The 16,415-nt window shown below is 48.9% G+C and overlaps 1 protein-coding gene and 1 long non-coding RNA gene across 2 annotated transcripts; one reads left to right on the top strand and one right to left on the bottom strand.

Moving 5' to 3' along the window:
• Positions 1 to 1,343: 1,343 nt before the first annotated feature.
• G0S2 (G0/G1 switch 2) lies at positions 1,344 to 2,723 on the bottom strand. Its single transcript, XM_084853410.1, has 2 exons — positions 2,625 to 2,723; positions 1,344 to 1,998 (listed from the first exon to the last, which is right to left on the bottom strand). Exon 2 carries the CDS (start codon positions 1,961 to 1,963, stop codon positions 1,655 to 1,657), a length of 309 nt encoding a protein of 102 aa, XP_084709536.1. The 5' UTR covers positions 1,964 to 1,998; positions 2,625 to 2,723; the 3' UTR covers positions 1,344 to 1,654.
• A 114-nt stretch (positions 2,724 to 2,837) lies between these two features.
• Positions 2,838 to 8,540, top strand: LOC146348550 (uncharacterized). The gene is made up of 3 exons (XR_014790663.1): positions 2,838 to 2,950; positions 5,876 to 6,003; positions 7,369 to 8,540. It is a non-coding gene; the product is annotated as an uncharacterized LOC146348550 (long non-coding RNA).
• The last annotated feature ends 7,875 nt before the right edge of the window (positions 8,541 to 16,415 follow it).

The raw sequence follows: 16,415 nt of genomic DNA, 5'->3' as shown, positions 1-16,415 counted from the left end.
TGACAAATGGCTGTCCAGCCTCGTCTTAAAGGCCTCCAGTGTGGGAGAGCCCACCACCTCCCCAGGTAATTGGTTCCATTGCCGTATTGCTCTGCAAAGAAGGCATGGATTTGAAGATTCCTGACAGCTATAGGCCAGTTACCTGTATGGAAGCCACATGGATGACCAAAAAAGTGCTGAGTTTTTATGAAGAAAGCAGTCCTTAATGAGGTTTCTGGGTTGGGAAAGGCACAGATGACCTAGTGCAGCCTTCTCTAATCTGGTGCCTTCCAGATGTTTTGGACTACAACTCCCAGCATTCCTGACCATTGGCCATGTTGGTTGGGTCTGATGGGCATTGAAGTCCACAAGATTTGGATTTCAGGCACCAGGCTGCAGAAGGTTTATCTAGTGAGTTTTGAAACCCTAAAGTAACTGACAACTGAATATTTTGGTTTTTTTTTTAAACAATGTATTAATGCTTTGAAAACCTGCCTTTCCCTCCTAAAACATCTAACTTTACCGTGGGATATCCTGACTACAGTGTGCACAATATAGGCTACAAAGGAACTACAGATCATGCCTGCTATAGAGATGGGGGCAAGGGGGAAGCACTAAGGTATGAACTTGCAGATTTTGCTGCAGAAATCAGCAGGATTTGGATTGTCTTAACTCATCTTGGTCACAAGATCCACCCTAGATAAACATAGTTTTTTTTTATAGCTTAAAGCAATCAAGGATGGGATTAAGAGGGCTATTCAGGTGTATACGTGTGGAGTAGCAGAGACATCATAAATTAAGATAATCCCAAAACTAAAGATCTGATCAACTCAAGGCCGACTAAGTACAGTAGGAAGTTCTCCCATGTTTGTAGGAACTTGCTTGTAGTAGTTTCAGCTTCTTTTCTATGAAGCAGATATACTTCGTACCATTATGTATTGTTGCTTACCCAGCAAGCTGTATCCAGGTTTTCTATTTCTATCAAGTCCTATGCCTCCCACCCGTGTATATTTTCAATTTGTTTTCCCCCTCCCCAATATACCCAGCTTCCCTAGTATTTGGAAACTGAACACTATCAACCAAATATTCTTAGATGGGTGTTAATTCAGAAAGCTATCAGTCTGACCTTATGATACTTACATCCCAACTATAACCTAGACATTTTTCCTTGGCAAGAAACCCCATTATTTTCGTGGAACCATTTTCAATTAACAGAATGCAAACCAATACCCCAATCCTAAACAGAATTTCCATGAAGAAAGCTCCACTGAAACCACAAAATTAGGATGAAAGACACTCTTAAAATGCCCTTGGAAGAGCTCCCCTTCGCTATGTAAGATGTCCACACCAGAACCGATTAGTGTCAGGTATAAAATAGTTTATTTAAAGTGAAAAATCTGTAAAATGCATATATACTCATAATAAAAAATAACCCTACACATAGGTAGGTACAAGATGCTACAAGCTTCCCATATTCATACCAATAGAACAGGTACATAAGATTTAGATGGCTGTGTAGTTCAACTGCTGCACAGCAGCAAGATAAAACAGTCTCATTTATAGAGGGTCCTTTTGCATTTGCAGTCTCACAAGAGTCTGCACCTCAAGAACAAATAGGGCAACAAATGTCCTGTGGATTGCAAGTCACTTTGTTCTTGCTCACTTGAGACAGTTCTTAGGATGCATGCTGCCTGTTCACAGAATTCCTCAGTGCCAGGGCCTGTTTGCTCTTTTCCAACATTACCCCCTCCTGTTTCTGAGGAACAACCTCCTTTTTGGGGAGTGAGAGAGCAGGTCTTCTCTCTTCCTCCTCCTCCTGCCTCCCTTCAGAGCTGAAAGGGCTACAAACTGTCTCCACCAAGCCGATAACCACTCCAAATAATGCCAGCACACTCCCCATCATGTACAGCTTGACCATCTTCCTGTTGGGCTTCTGGCTCAGCATCTCTTTAGCAAAGGGGATCAGCTCATGCATTGTCTCCATGGTTCAGCTAGGAAGAGGCAGCACGTCACAAAGGCCTAGAGGACAAAACGGAAGACAGAAAACATATCAGTTACGCAGCTCAGATGCTGAAGTCCCTTCCAGCTAATCTTACTCAGAACAAGCTGAACTGGGCTTTTCTCACAGAAGCAGGTTACAAGGCAGCCTTCCTCAATCTGGTACCTTCCAGGTGCATCGTGCCTACAACTCCTACAATTCCCAGCCGGCAAGTCGTCACTGCCCATTTGCGGGCTGGAAACGATGGGAGTTGCAGCCCCAATACATCCAGAGGGCACCAGGTTGGAGAAGGCTGCGACAAGCTATCGCCGTATGGCGCTCCAGTGCCTTGTGTGCACTCCTAACGCAGTCCGGATAGAACCCTCACCTGCATGGCCTAGTACACAAGAAGGGCACAGAAACGGGGCTCTTCGCAAGACAAATGCAAAACTCTCCCCCCCCCCCTTTTTTGGTAGCCTAAGAAAATCCCTCCTCAAGGCAGCCTCCCTTCTTGTGAGTTCGGCGCGCCTTCTCCGGACAGCTGCACTCAACGGAGCTCCAAGACCGGCCCCAGCTCCGCACAGAGAGGGCGCAGCTGCCTAAAAGCGGCACCCCACTCGCTCAATGCGCTTCGGATTATTGTTCTAAAGGCCGCCGTGCTACTCACCACACAACACCCGTCCGCTTTGCTCAAGGCGCGACAACCCCGCTTCTCCTCCTCCACTCCTCCCGGGCAGAGAAGAGCTGAGCGCTTGTCGACTGAGCTGCTTTCCTCGCGGCCGACCGCGCCGCTTTATAGCCCCACGCTCGCTCGAGGCCACGCCCCGGCCCGCCCGCGCCGGCCCGCCCGCCCTCGTCCTGCGCGGGCCGAGGGCCAATCGGGATGCCCTTGCGCTGAGCACGCAGCCCGCACGCAGCCTCGTGCTCTAGGGGGCCGGCCTGCGGGGGTCGCCGTCGCCAGCTTCCAGGGAAGGAGAGGAGCTGCGTGCCGGGGTGGGTGGCGGGGGGCCGGGGGCGTGCACGAGCCAAGCACGCAGCCTTCGGTCTCCTTCATCAGTAGCAGCTGGGGCTGGTGTAGTAGGTGGGAGTCACGTAGCAGACGTGCTGCCGATTTGCGGACGTGTGTGTGTGGGGGGGTCAGCCCAGCGGGAGCAGGGCGGGACGAGCGTAACGACCGTGTTTTGAGACGACGTGTGCGAGCCGGGCCGGTGTTAGAAGGTGACCTTCACTCTCCCCCCCCTCCCCTCTTAAAAACAGCCTCGGCCATGAAAGGGCATGGAGGCATTCCGGGGAGGGTGAAGCAGTGGCTCGGCTTGCGTTGTTGTACTCTTGTGAACTGAGCTGGATCTTTAACTTGCCACGAGATTACGAGCAGGTAACGCAGGGCGTAACTGGAGAGAACTCGAGGGTACCGGAGTCCGCCCCAAACGCAGCCCAGGGGGAAAGATCTGTTGGCCACACTTCAGAAAGTTGTTCTGTAGGTCTGATTTTGAAGGCCGTAAGTCTGTGTGGCGATGCAGGTGTGGGCGTGAAAAAGGCTGCCTGTTTGGCCAGATGCTTTTGGGGTTTTTTTGCCCTTGTGGCTGGCGTTTCACTTGTTAGTTCTGAAGCTGTAGTATAATAATGAAAACTTATACAAGTTTTTAAAGTTCTTCACACGACTTCCCCCAGACCCTGTATACAGAGGGGCTAGTATAATCACCCATCTCTCACAGACTTCTGTCCTGCTGTGAGACTTACGACAGCTTTTTTTGGCTTGAGAATACACCATTGTATTTCATTATATTTTACATCTGTGTCCCAACCATCCTCCACAGAGCTCTCATTTTATCTCCCCAACAACCTTGTGAGGTATGATGGGCTGAAAGGGAGGGACTACCTCAAGGTTCTCCCACTAGTTTCATGGATAGTCAACCCAGGTTTCCCACAGCCAAACTCAACACTATAGGACCGCTATACCACAGTTCCTTTGTATGACATATTGCAATAGTAGACCCTGCTACCCAAGTCATATTTACATCCTGAGATCCTGAATCTTTTCATCTTTATTCTGCCTTTTCTCCAAGGAGTTCAGGATGGCATGCATCCCCCCCCCCCAATTTTTTTATCCTCTCAACGGTCCTGTGAGGTAAGTTAAGCTGAGAAGTAGTGGCTGGCCCAAGGTTACCCAGCAGAGATTTGAACCTAGGCCTCCCCAGCTCTAGTGTGCCACTCTAACCACTACACCACACTAGTTCTATGCAACTTCTTTATGTTAAGGCCTGAATTATTTTGGTAAAACAACTTGGTTAAAGCATAGAATTTGCTACCACAAGATGTAGTGATAGCCGCCAATTTGGATGGCTTTAAAAGGGGGGTTAGACAAATTCATGGAGGAGGAGGCTACCAATGGCTACTAGTCCTGATGGCTATATGCTACCTCCAGTATCGGAGGCAGTGTGCCTATGTACACCAGGTGCTGGGGAACACAGCAGGGAGGGTCCTGTTGCACTCCTTTCCTACTTGTAGTCTTCCCTCAGGCAGCTGATTGGCCACTGTGTGAACAGAATGCTGGGCTAGGTGGACTCGGTCTCATCCAGCATGGCTCTTCTTATGTTCTTGACCACATTCAAACTCCAGGGATGGATCCAGCCACCCTTGAATAGACCCCTCCAGCCCCTTCCCCCAGTGCACAACTCATTGTTTCAGGGGAAAGGCAAGCATCCTTTTTTTTTTTTTTTAGCATTGTTTGGGTTCTTCCCAGCTTTCAGAATGGTTAGGAGACAGTTCCCTTCTGGTACATAGGGCATGGGCCTAGGCCTTTCCTCCAGGGATCTGTATTCTATTTCTGGCCACCAAGATGCTGTGCAAACTTGCGCAAGCTGATCTGCCTCCCTCTCACCTCTCACCCACTGGCTGTGTTGTCTATTTGGACAATGAAGGATTGTGACCCTGCATGCTGTCTGTTGCAAAAGTGCCCCTCATTGCGACGGAGACCTTGTTGCTTTTTTCAGATAAGCAAGGGTTGGAACAGTTGAAACAGCTTTCAAAATTCAGGCTTTTAAAATGAATGGGTGGAGGAGGCTGCGTCTGCAGCCCCTAACTTCCACACGTGTACACTTGGACATGCATAAGCTTTCCCATATGCGATCCTTACCCTCCATTTTTCAAGGGCATGGAGCACAGGCAGAGAAGCCTATGCGCGCCAGCTTCTGTGCAAATGAGGGGGTGAATGCCTGCTGGAGACCAAGTGTGGGGTAGCAGGCATGACCCTGATGATCTCCTCCTGTAAGCATCAATTTTAAATGACTGAACAGGGCTTAAATGAAGAGGGAGATCTTCAGCAGGTGTGGGTAGACATCAAGACTACAGGATCTCTTTGGTTGTGGTTTAACTACCAACTGGAGCTGGGTGCAAAATAGTGTCTTGGGGGGCACCCCGTGAGCCATGTACTACATACCCAAGTACAGGAAGGACTGTGGCTCAGTGGTAGAGCACCTGCTTTGCATTCAGAAGGTCCCAGGTTTAATCCCTTCTGGTTCTCCAGGAAAAAATCCTACCTGAAAGCCTGGAGAGCCACCTGACAATACTGGGCTAGAAGGACCAATGGTCTGCCTCAGTATAGGGCAGCTTCCTATGTTCCTAAATCTACATCTGAGCTAATACAAATCAGGGATTTTCTAACAACCTAATGCAGAGGTAGTAGGTCACCCGGTGCCCACCAGATGTTTTGGACTACAATTCCCAGAATCCCTGACAATTTGCCATGCTGTCTGGGGCTTATAGGGAAGAAAGGCTTTTTGTTGTTGCTATTGTTAAACAATTGGGAGTCAGAAATTATTGCTTATCTACAGTAAATCATTGAACTATCTCCCATCCTGCCTACTGCTGATCTACAGTATTCTTTGGAGTGTCATCAAAATGTTTGTAATGTTTCAGGGATGGGATCAGGCACTGAAAACTGTCAAGGCCTGAATTCTAGTTCTGGCTCAGGTTAAACGCTGGTATCTACAGGAAGCAGTACACGATGCAGTAAAAAAAAGCACTAAACGGAGGATCCCATGCAGGTAAATATATTTGTTCTGCACATAAAATTGTACTGGTTCCCATCCTTTTGAGTGAACTACAGCCCAACTGCAAGGTTCAGAGCTTCACCACCAGGGTCCATAGTACCCCCCCCCACCTGACCTGAGCACTGGCCTGTGAATTGGTGCCATGCTGACTCAACACGTCTCCACTGCCCCCATGTGGCAGATGTGGACTGCCCAAGAGCATTTACATTACTCTGGAGGGGATATGATCCAATCTTCTCTCCACCCACCATTCTGTGGGCCTTTACATTGCATGAGAGTCACAGAGGGGCTAGTATAATCACCCATGTATAATATGGAAGGGAAAGGATTTAGTGTAATGCAGTGGCCACGGTGGCTTAGTGGTTAAGACGCTGAACTGCAGACCAGAAGGTCGGCAGGACAGCAGTTCGAGACCCGAGTGCTGCATGACGGAGTGAGCTCCCGTCTTCAGTCCCAGCTTCTGCCAACCTAGCAGTTCGAAAGCAAGAAATTGCAAGTAGATAAATAGGTACCGCCTCGGCAGGAAAGGTAACAGCATTCCATGCGCCTCGGTGTTCAGTCGTGCCGGCCACATGACCACAGAAGCGTCTTCGGACAGCGCTGGCTCTTCGGCTTAGAAACAGGGATGAACACCGCACCCTAGAGTCGGACACGACTGGTTGGGGACACCTTTACCTTTTTAGCCTTCCCCAGCCTGGGTAACCACTCCCAGGAGCCCCGGCCAGCATGGCCAATGGTCAGAGATGGTGGAAGTTGTAATCCAAAACATCTGGAGGACACCAGGTTGGGGAAGGCAGGTATAGTGGCACAGAGGTCACTGTTATGGATGGCGGTAATTGTTATTACTTTCAGAGCGACAGTTTAAGCCAGTCCGTAGGACTGAGTTGTCCAACTACCTTTCCATTTTATTGACTTCTGCATCTTACAGTGACACAAGTCACTCAAATAGGGGTTACTCTGTTTGGTGTTCTCTCTTTGTTTTGTTCCCCTCTTTTCATCTTTCAGACAGAGAGAGGGGGAGATTTGACTGAAGTCAACTGGCTTTTAGTTATCCCTTTTCTCCAGTATTTTTCACTAGAACTTTCTAAAAATTCTAGATGCCAAGCTCACTGACTTTATTTATTTATTTATTACATTTATATACTGCCCAACAGCTGAGGCTCTTTGGGCATTTCACAACAGGAACTTTGAGCTGAAGGAATAGGGCAGCCATTGGCCTTGTCAGCTGTGGCTGGCAGGACGTGTCCTAACACATCTGGAGGGCACCAGATTGGGGAAGCCTGGTATAGGGGGCAAAGTATTTAAAAGAAAACATGAAATATATACAAGTATACATGTTTTGTTGGTTTTTCTCCACAGACATCTGTTACATCTGAAAAAGAACATAATGACAAAACTATTGATAGAGATTTAAAAGAACAAAAATAATGCTACATTCTAAGATTTCCTTTCCCCCTCCTCCATCCCTCCCTTACGCAGTGGACTTTCCTTCTCTGCTTATGAAATTATGGAGAAACTAACTGCATGTCCATTGTCCCTTAAGCAATGAGTCACAGCTAGAAGGTACAGTACATTCTGTGAGGGAGACTGTGGGTCTTTCCCTACTCCTTTCACACTTTTTTGCCTCCATGTCTTTATGAGTATTGCACCAGCAGCGTAAAGCAGATTATATCAGCTTCGGTAACACCTCCTTTAACCTCAAGCTGCTATTAACCTTCTTCACATAAATAGTAAATACATAGATCCTGTGGAGGATGAGAGCAAGGTGTGATTGCCTCCAATGCTGGCATCAGGCATTCCGCCAAAATTCTCTTCTGTGGTATGGCCAACTGTCCTAGTCCGTTAGCAATAGCATTGCTGGCTTTAAAAAAGTAAACAGCAGGTGCAGGGGTCCCAATCCAGTCCACCCTGACATGGCGAGTAGGGGGCTGTAACCATTTGTCTCCTGCTCCAGTTCTTATCCCGATCGGGCTGCCAGCACCAGTGTGTTAATTTGCTTTCTCTCAGCTTCAGACCTCCCACTGGGATAAACTTGTCTGAATTCTTTTCCCACTATACCGATGTTCAAAAGAATACGTGATGGACTGCGGCCTCATGGAATGTTTCTCCACAGCATGGTAACTACGTACAACAAAAAGCAATAAGGACGGTGGTGGGCTCTTAAAGACCAAACAAATTTAATCCGGCATAAGCTCTTTAGGGCCCACTTTGTTAGGAGAAATAGAGTTGGGTGTCATTAGCATATTGATGGCACCTCATCTTGACGCAGTTTCATGTAGATGTTAATAGCATGCGGGGAGGCAGGGTAGGGACAAAGGAGAGCCCTGTGGAACATCCCAGCGTAACTGCCATGGAAGAGAGCGATAGTCCCCACTCCCCACAGCACCACCTCCAGGAAACGGCCACCAAGAATCTCTGAAGAACAGTGCCTCTCGTTCCCATTTCAGACATCTGTTCCATCTTTACCCCATCTGGGACTGCAGTGTATTGTGGCTGAGCAGAAAATAACAAAGTTTTCTTAGCATTCGCTATCCCCTGGTCTTGTCCTTGCCCTTTGCTCTCAACCATGTACACGCTCAGATATTTCCCCCCTATTTTCAGTTGAGGCAGGCATCTAATTTCAAAATCCAACCTTTTCAAGCAAATTGAACTGCTAAGGATCTAGTTGGGCCCTCTACTTCTGCCAGTTTGGATGCCCAGCACATCTGTATTTGGGATGCCCACCTTGCTAATGGGGGGCTGGTGGGTGATTTCTATCCTGCAGCTCTCAGACACCAGAGCACTGGGGTCCCTATGAAATAGGCATACAGAGCCAGTCTTTCTCCTTGAACAGACTTTCTTAAAGAATTAGTATGGGCTTTGCTGCATTAGATACTGGTTACATCTCTAGCTACCTGTTGGACGCGTAATTACACTGCCCTTGAACTTTCCCTGCCTAATTTCCAATTTGGAAGTTATCTTCTATGCTAATACTCACTTTTCAAGGCACGGGAGGAGAAATATGTTTTTAAAATATTAACTGGCTATAACCTTTGGTTCCAAGTTGGAGACAGATAAGAGATGTTGAAAAAAAAACAACCCAATGAAACCAGATAGCCCTTTACAAGCTGAAAGATAATCCTTGCACCTCTGTCTGGGAACCAATGCAAGTAACCTAGACTTTAAAGGACTGCAACCTTGGGAGGGACTGTTTCACACATTACCTGGCAATAAATGTGGGTTGGCCATCAAGTGTACACAGGGCAAAGAAGCCACAGTCAGTCCTGGCTCCTTGATGTGTGAATCCGTGATACCCAGGTTTACAAAGCACGGAGTTTATTGTATCCACACACGTTAGGTTTTTATACGTACATTTTCAAAACAGGAATGTGTGAAATGGTCATTGGTTTCACACCACACCATTGCCATCTAAAGGTCCCAGTTTTTAAAACCATAATTTATTATTTAAAATAATGATATAAAATACACTCTGCATAGCTTGCCCAGCACACAATAGTCCCAACAGTGACAACGGGCATCTCTACACCAGCCTGAAATCCTGCATTTAAAACAGGGCTTTCTGCTTCTGTTTTAAATGCAGGATCACAACCGACTCCCTTTACACCTGCTTCCTTCTGCCCCTCCCCTCCCCCCCTTCTCCCCGTATCTGAATCTTCCATTATCTTTCACTGATCTCGCTCCTCTTCTTGCCACTTTAACTCTTTTCACGGAGGAAACTGAAGCAGAACACAACGGTGTGATTTGATAGCTCATTATCTGTGATCTATTTAAAAAGGGAACAAAGGGCATTTAGTGCAGGAGATGCCGTGGAGGGTCACAGCAGGGTCACAGTGTCATGTAAAGAGCCTGCAAACTTCCGGGAAGGCGCAATCTCAATCGTAGGATAAAAGCTCTGTGTGAAGTAGCCCAATATGTGTCTCAAAGCCTCGTACATTTTAATCACATTCAAAATACGTGAGAAAAGTTCCCACATTTAGCCAGTCAGTGAAAGACAGAGAATGGGATTTTGTAGAGGTAGGATATTCCAAAAATCTGGGTGCAGCCCTCTGTTTTGTGTCAACCAGTTGTGTCTCAACCCTGGACAGGACTTGGAGAAGGGCCTCTCCAATTGATCTCACAGCAGGGATGCAGAACCTCTTTCTGCCAGAGAAGATTTCAAGGTCTACATTGCACTGATGCAAGGGGCCGAAAAAAGGCAAGGGCCAAAAAACCAAAAATACCAGCATATTTTAGCTTAAAGCTCTTTCTGCCAGTACCTATGCCTCAAGAGAGGTATTTCGACCTTTTAGAATGGGGTAAAAAATGGCACAAAAGATGGGAAACCACCAAAAGGGGGTGTGGCCTTTTGGGGAACTTGGAGGGTTGGATTTGGCCCCAAGCCTGAGGTTCTGCACCCGTCTTAGAAAGTGGGCAGGATGGTACAGGATTTTAAAGATAATCACCAAGAGTTTGAATTGTGCCCAGGATCAAATTGACAACCAGAACAGCTGCTGCTGCTGCTGCTGCTGCTGCTGCTGTTATTATTATTATATTTATATCCCGCCTTTTTCAAAATACTGGGACTCAAGGCAGCTTTAGAACATTAAAACTTATACAATTAAAACCTATAAATATAAATGCAAGTGTACAAAAGTTAAAATATAATTAAATCATCAATATTAAAATTGTAAAAATATCAAAACGTTAAAAGACAAGAAAAATAGTATCTATCTCCAAAGGCCTGCCGGAACAAAAAAGTTTTTACATGCCTACGAAAGCTTATTTATTTATTTATTTATTTATTATTAAATTTATTAATCGCCCATCTGGCTGGTCACCCAGCCACTCTGGGCGATGTACAAAGTATATAATAAAACAGTTTAAAACAATAAAATTCTACAGTAAAACCCTTTTCTAAAATACCCTAACCCACCCCATATGCCTGCCTGAACAACCACTTTTTTAATGCATGGTGGAAGCTCATTAAAGAGGGGGCATGGTGGAGTTCCCTAGGGAGGGAGTTCCACAGAGTGGGGGCCACCACAGAAAAAGCCCTCTCCCTCGTCCCTACCAGTCTAGCTGTCCTGGCTGATGGGACAGAGAGAAGGCCATCCGAGGCTGATCTTGTTAAGCGGTCTGTCTGGTGTTGCTGGAGGCGCTCCTTAAGATAGGCTGGGCCGGAACCATATAGGGTTTTAAAGGTTGAAACCAACATCTTGAATTTGGCCTGGAAAACAACTGGTAACCAGTGCAACTCCTTCAGCACTGGAGTGATGTGGTCTCGCCGGTGGCTGCCTTTAATCAGGCGAGCCGCCACGTTCTGTACCAGCTGCAGCTTCCGAACCGTCTTCAAGGGTAACCCCATGTAGAGCGCATTCAGTAGTCTAGATGAGAGGAGACCAGGGCATGTACTACCGATGGGAGCAGATGGTCGGGAAAGAAGGGGTGCAGCTGCCATATCAGATGGAGTTGATACAGCGCTGTCTGGCTCACAGCTGACACCTGAGCCTCCATGGACAGCTGGGAGTCCAAAATGACCCCCAGGCTGTGGACGTGGTCATTCAAGGGTAGCCGTACCCCATTCAACACCAGGTCAACATCCCTCAGCCTCCTCTTGTCTCCCACCAAAAGTACCTCGGTCTTGTCAGGGTTCAGCTTCAGCTTGTTCCTCCCCATCCAGCCACTCACCGTCTCCAGACATTTGGACAGGGATTCTACGGCCAACCTTGGTGAAGATTTGAATGAGAGGTAGAGCTGCGTGTCATCCGCATACTGATGACACCGCACGCCAAACCTCCTGATGATAGCCCCCAGCGGCTTCACATAGATGTTAAATAGCATCGGGGAGAAGATGGAACCCTGTGGCACCCCACAAGTGAGCGGCCATGGGTCAGTGCTGCCCTCTGGTACCTGCCAGAGAGGAAGGACCGGAACCACCGCAATACGGTGTTTCCAGTGCCCAGTCCCTCCAGGCAGTCCAGGAGGATACCATGGTCAACGGTGTCAAAAGCCGCTGAGAGGTCGAGGAGAACAAGGAAGAAGCATTTGCCCCTGTTCAAAGCCCTCCTCATATCATCCACCAAGGCTGTTTCTGACCCATGCCCAGGCCTGAAGCCCGACTGAAATGGCTGTAGATAATCAGCTTCTTCCAAGTGTGCTTTCAACTAGAGATGTCAGAGAATTCTGCCATGGATCTCAGTGAAGCCGAATGCCAGTGCATTCGGCCCCCTGAAATCCGTGGCGGAACAAAGCCCCCCACCTCACCACCCCGTGAAAGGCGCACGAAACGGAGCACTTACCTGGTGCTGTTTGTGCTGCTTTGCGAATGGCAGCCGCGTCTGCGGCCGCCATTCGCTTCCCCATTTAGTGTGTGATAGGCTACGTAAGTATTTACGTAGCCTCGCATGGCTAATGCAGGGACGTCATTTGCATCCCTGCAGAGGCCGTGATAGGCTACGTAAGTATTTACGTAGCCTATCACGGCAAAAAAAGGGAACGCAAATGGCAGCCGCCATAGCTGCCGCCATTTGCATTCTTGTTTTTTTTGTTGCCATGATAGGCTACGTAAATATTTACGTAGCCTATCACAGTAAAAAAACGGGCGCAAATGGCATAGCGGCCGCCATTTGTGCCCCTGCCTTTTGCCATGATAGGCTATGTAAATATTTACGTAGACTATCATGGCCAAAAACATGAACGCAAGTGGTGGCCGCCATAGCTGCCGCCATTTGCATCCGCAGGCTCCAGACGCCTGCGAATGCACCCGGCCGGCGGCTTTGCGGAGTTGCTGTGGAGCGGAGCCAGCCAGGTTAGGATTTCAGGGGGAGGTGTGGCGTGCCTCCCTTCCACTGTGAATCACCCCTGCGAAAAGGTAAGTGACTTTCTTACATCCCTACTTTCAACTGCATTGCCACCACCTGCTCAATCTCCTTGCCCCAAAATGGCAGATTCGAGACTGTGCGAAAGTTGATCAGAACTTGGGGATCCAAGGAGGGCTTCTTTAAGACCGGGCTTATCACTGCCTCCTTGAGGGCTGATGGCATCACTCCCTTCTCAAGGGAGGCGTTCACCACCGTCCTGATCCCCTCACCCAGTCTTTCTCTGCAGCCCATAATGAGCCAAGATGGGCAAGGATCAAGTAAGCCGGTGGTCGGCCTTACAGATGAAAGCACCTTGTCCACTTCATCAGGAGGAAGAAGCTGGAACCGATCCCACAAAACTGGTTTGCCACAGGCCGCCCCTTGCTCACTAACTGTATCCACAGCGTGCAGAGTAACGCTCCTAATCCGATCAATTTTATCCGTGAAGTGGCTTGCCAAGGCCTCACAGGAGGCCTTAGAATGCTCCAGTGGTTCTGGAGCCACTGGACCGACCAGGCTCCAGACCACTTGGAACAGCCTCCTGGGACAGCACTCTGCGGATGCGATAGAGGCAGCATAATATTCCTTTTTTGCTGCCTTCACCGCCATGTGATAGGCTGAAGATACAGCTCTAGCTCATGTTTGATCATCTTTGGAGTGAGACCTCTGCCACCAGCGCTCTAGCCGCCTCACCACCTGTTTCAGAGCTCGTAATTGCGGATTGAACTATGGTGCAATCCGAGCTGTCAGGTGCAGTCTTGTTCAGGGAGAGAGGGTGTTTTGGAGCCACCTGATCTAATGCCCCAGTGATTGTGGCATTCCAGCCACCCACCAGGGTCTCGACCGAGTGGCCGTTGGCGTGCTCCAGAGAATCCCCAAGCGCGTTCAGGAATCCATTTGGATCCATAAGATGCCTGGGGCGGACCATTTTAATGGGTCCTCCACTCCTGCAGAAAGCTTGTGGAACCAAGAAGTCCAGTGGCACCAGATAGTGATCTGACCATGACAAGGGGGTGGTGGATATACCCCCGACTTCCAGATCACTCCCCCCTTCTCCAGAAACAAACACAAAGTCTAGTGCATGACTGGCTACATGGGTGGGCCCAGTTAGAATATCAAGGAGGGTGCCACACTCGCCTCCCTGAGAAGGGAGTTCCAGAGCCTTGGGGCAGCCACTGAGAAGGCCCTCTCTCACGTTTCACCAGACGTGCCTGTGATGATGGCGGAATGGCGAGAAGGGCTTCCCCTGAAGATCTCAGGGCACGAGTAGGCTCATAGGGGAGAATACGGGCTTTCAGATAACCTGGACCTGAGCTGTATAGGGCTTTATAGGACATGACCAGCACTTTGAATTGTGCCCAGAAATAGACTGGGAGCCAGTGAAGCTGCTACAGAATAGTTGTAATATGATCTCTAGGGATGGACGAAAGTCACTTACCTGTCCTCGAAGCTTGTTCGCGGTGGGGGGGAGGCGCTTCGCTGCTCCCCCCGCGAAGTTCAGGCCGGGGGGGGGAGGCTTCCTGCCTCACCCGGCCGAAATTCAGGCTGGGGGCGAGGCTTCCTGCCTCGCCCAGCCGAAATTCAGGCCGGGGAGGAGGTGCCTCGCCTCGCCCGGCCGTGAACTAAAAAGTTTTTTTTAAAAAAAAAAAAATGCCCCCGTGATAGGCTACGTGACGATTTACGTAGCCTATCACGGCTGACTTTGCAGATCTAGCTGTGATAGGCTACGTTAATCGTCACGTAGCCTATCACGGGGGCGTTTTTGTTTTTTTTCCCCTTTGATTGGAATGGTGGCAGCGGCAGCCGGTCGAAAGACCGGCTGCCTCTCCCACCCTGGGCGAACACCCGCCGAACCGCCGGCCGGACCCGCCGCCGGGAGGGACATTCGCCAAAGGTAAGTCCTGTCCTGGGGGGGGCGGGGGGGCGGAGAATTTCTCCCCGAAACTTGTTTGGGGGGCCAAACACGTTGGTGCTCGGCCCCCCGAAGTTTCAGGGAGAAATTCTCCGCCAACCCTAATGATCTCATGCAACAGCACCCGTTAACATCCTTGCTACCACATTCTGAGACAACTGAAGTTTTTGAAGACTCTTCAAAGGTAGTCCCATGCAGAGTGCATTGCAGTAATCCAACCTGGGTGTAAACTAAGGCATATGTTACTATGGTCAGATCTGATCGCAGGAATGTGGGCACAGCTGGTACACCAGCTGAAGCTGGGCAAAGGTACCCCTGGCCACAACTGTTACTTGGGCATCCAGATGTAAAGCCAGATTCAGGGGGACCCCAAACTACAAACTTGATTTCTGAATGCTACCGCATCCACAATGGGCTGAATCCCCATTCCAGAGTTGATCTCTGTCCTAAAAAGGAGCATCTCAGTCTTGTGTGCATTAAGCTTCAGTTTATTGACCATCATCCAACCCATTATCACCTCTAGTAATGCCATCAGTCTGTTCATAAACACAATTTCCCATGATTTTTGCCACCACTAATTTTTAAAGATACTTTTACTGGGCAGTATCCAACAATGCCCAAATGCCAGTGGGACCCTAGTGCAATGGGGATCTAACACCTTCCAGAATGTGGCAGGTCAGCAGAGCTCACATAATGGAGCTCTGCTGACCTGACCCAATCTGGAAACAAGCATTTCTGCTCATTTGGGGGCTTTCTGCGTGAAACACTAAATCACCATTGTGCACAGCGGAATTGGCAGGGGCCCTGTTGGATACTACCCACTGATTGCTAATTTTTAGCTATACATATTCTAGTGGTTGCTAAATCCCACAAAGTTCAACATGCCTTTTAACAAACCCAGTGCTTGGTGACTGAGGAATAAGGATTAAAACTATTATGTTTAGTTATTGTTTGCATGATAAATGTCTAATCATTCTTGATATTTTCACACCTCTCTTGGTCATTGTAGGCATTTACAATGACAGCCACCCAGCACTCATCAGACTCTTAATGGAAGAAGGGTCCCACAGCTGGGATGTCAACAGCTATGGGCCCTTGGCAGCTGCCTGAGGATGCTGCCATAGCAGATAGGGATGTTAGAGAATTCCGCCACGGACTCCAATGAGGCCAGATGGATTCTTTAGAATCTGGACCCCAGCAGTCCGTGGCAGAATGGAGCACTCCCCCCACCACCCCGCGAAATTTTCCTGGGACGGACCCTACTGGCATCGGCCGGTCCACTCCATCTGCTGCCCTGGTCTGCGGCCGCCATTTGCCTCCCTACTTTAGCCGTGATAGGCTACGTAAGTATTTACGTAGCCTATCATGGCAAAGAGCAGGGATACAAATGGCGTCAGCTACGCCATTTGCGTCGCTACTCTTTGCCGTGATAGGCTACGTAAATATATACGTAGCTGATCACGGCTAACTCAGGGACGCAAATGGTGCCCTCTATGCTGGACGCCATTAGTGGCTGCAGACGGGCAGCGGGCGGAAGTCCGGCTGCAGGTGGGCCCGGCCGGCAGCTCTGTGAACTCACCATGGAGCGGAGCTGGCCAGGGAGGATTCCGGGGGGAGGGATAGATTGCCTCCCCCTCCCCTGCAGATGCCCCGGG

The sequence above is a fragment of the Heloderma suspectum genome, chromosome 4 (genome assembly GCF_057233095.1).
Source record: "Heloderma suspectum isolate Gila_16-S chromosome 4, 16-S_ref, whole genome shotgun sequence".
Taxonomy (NCBI): Eukaryota; Metazoa; Chordata; class Lepidosauria; order Squamata; family Helodermatidae; genus Heloderma; species Heloderma suspectum.
Note: the sequence above shows the minus strand (reverse complement) of the source record. Positions and strands in the feature narration are given on the sequence as shown.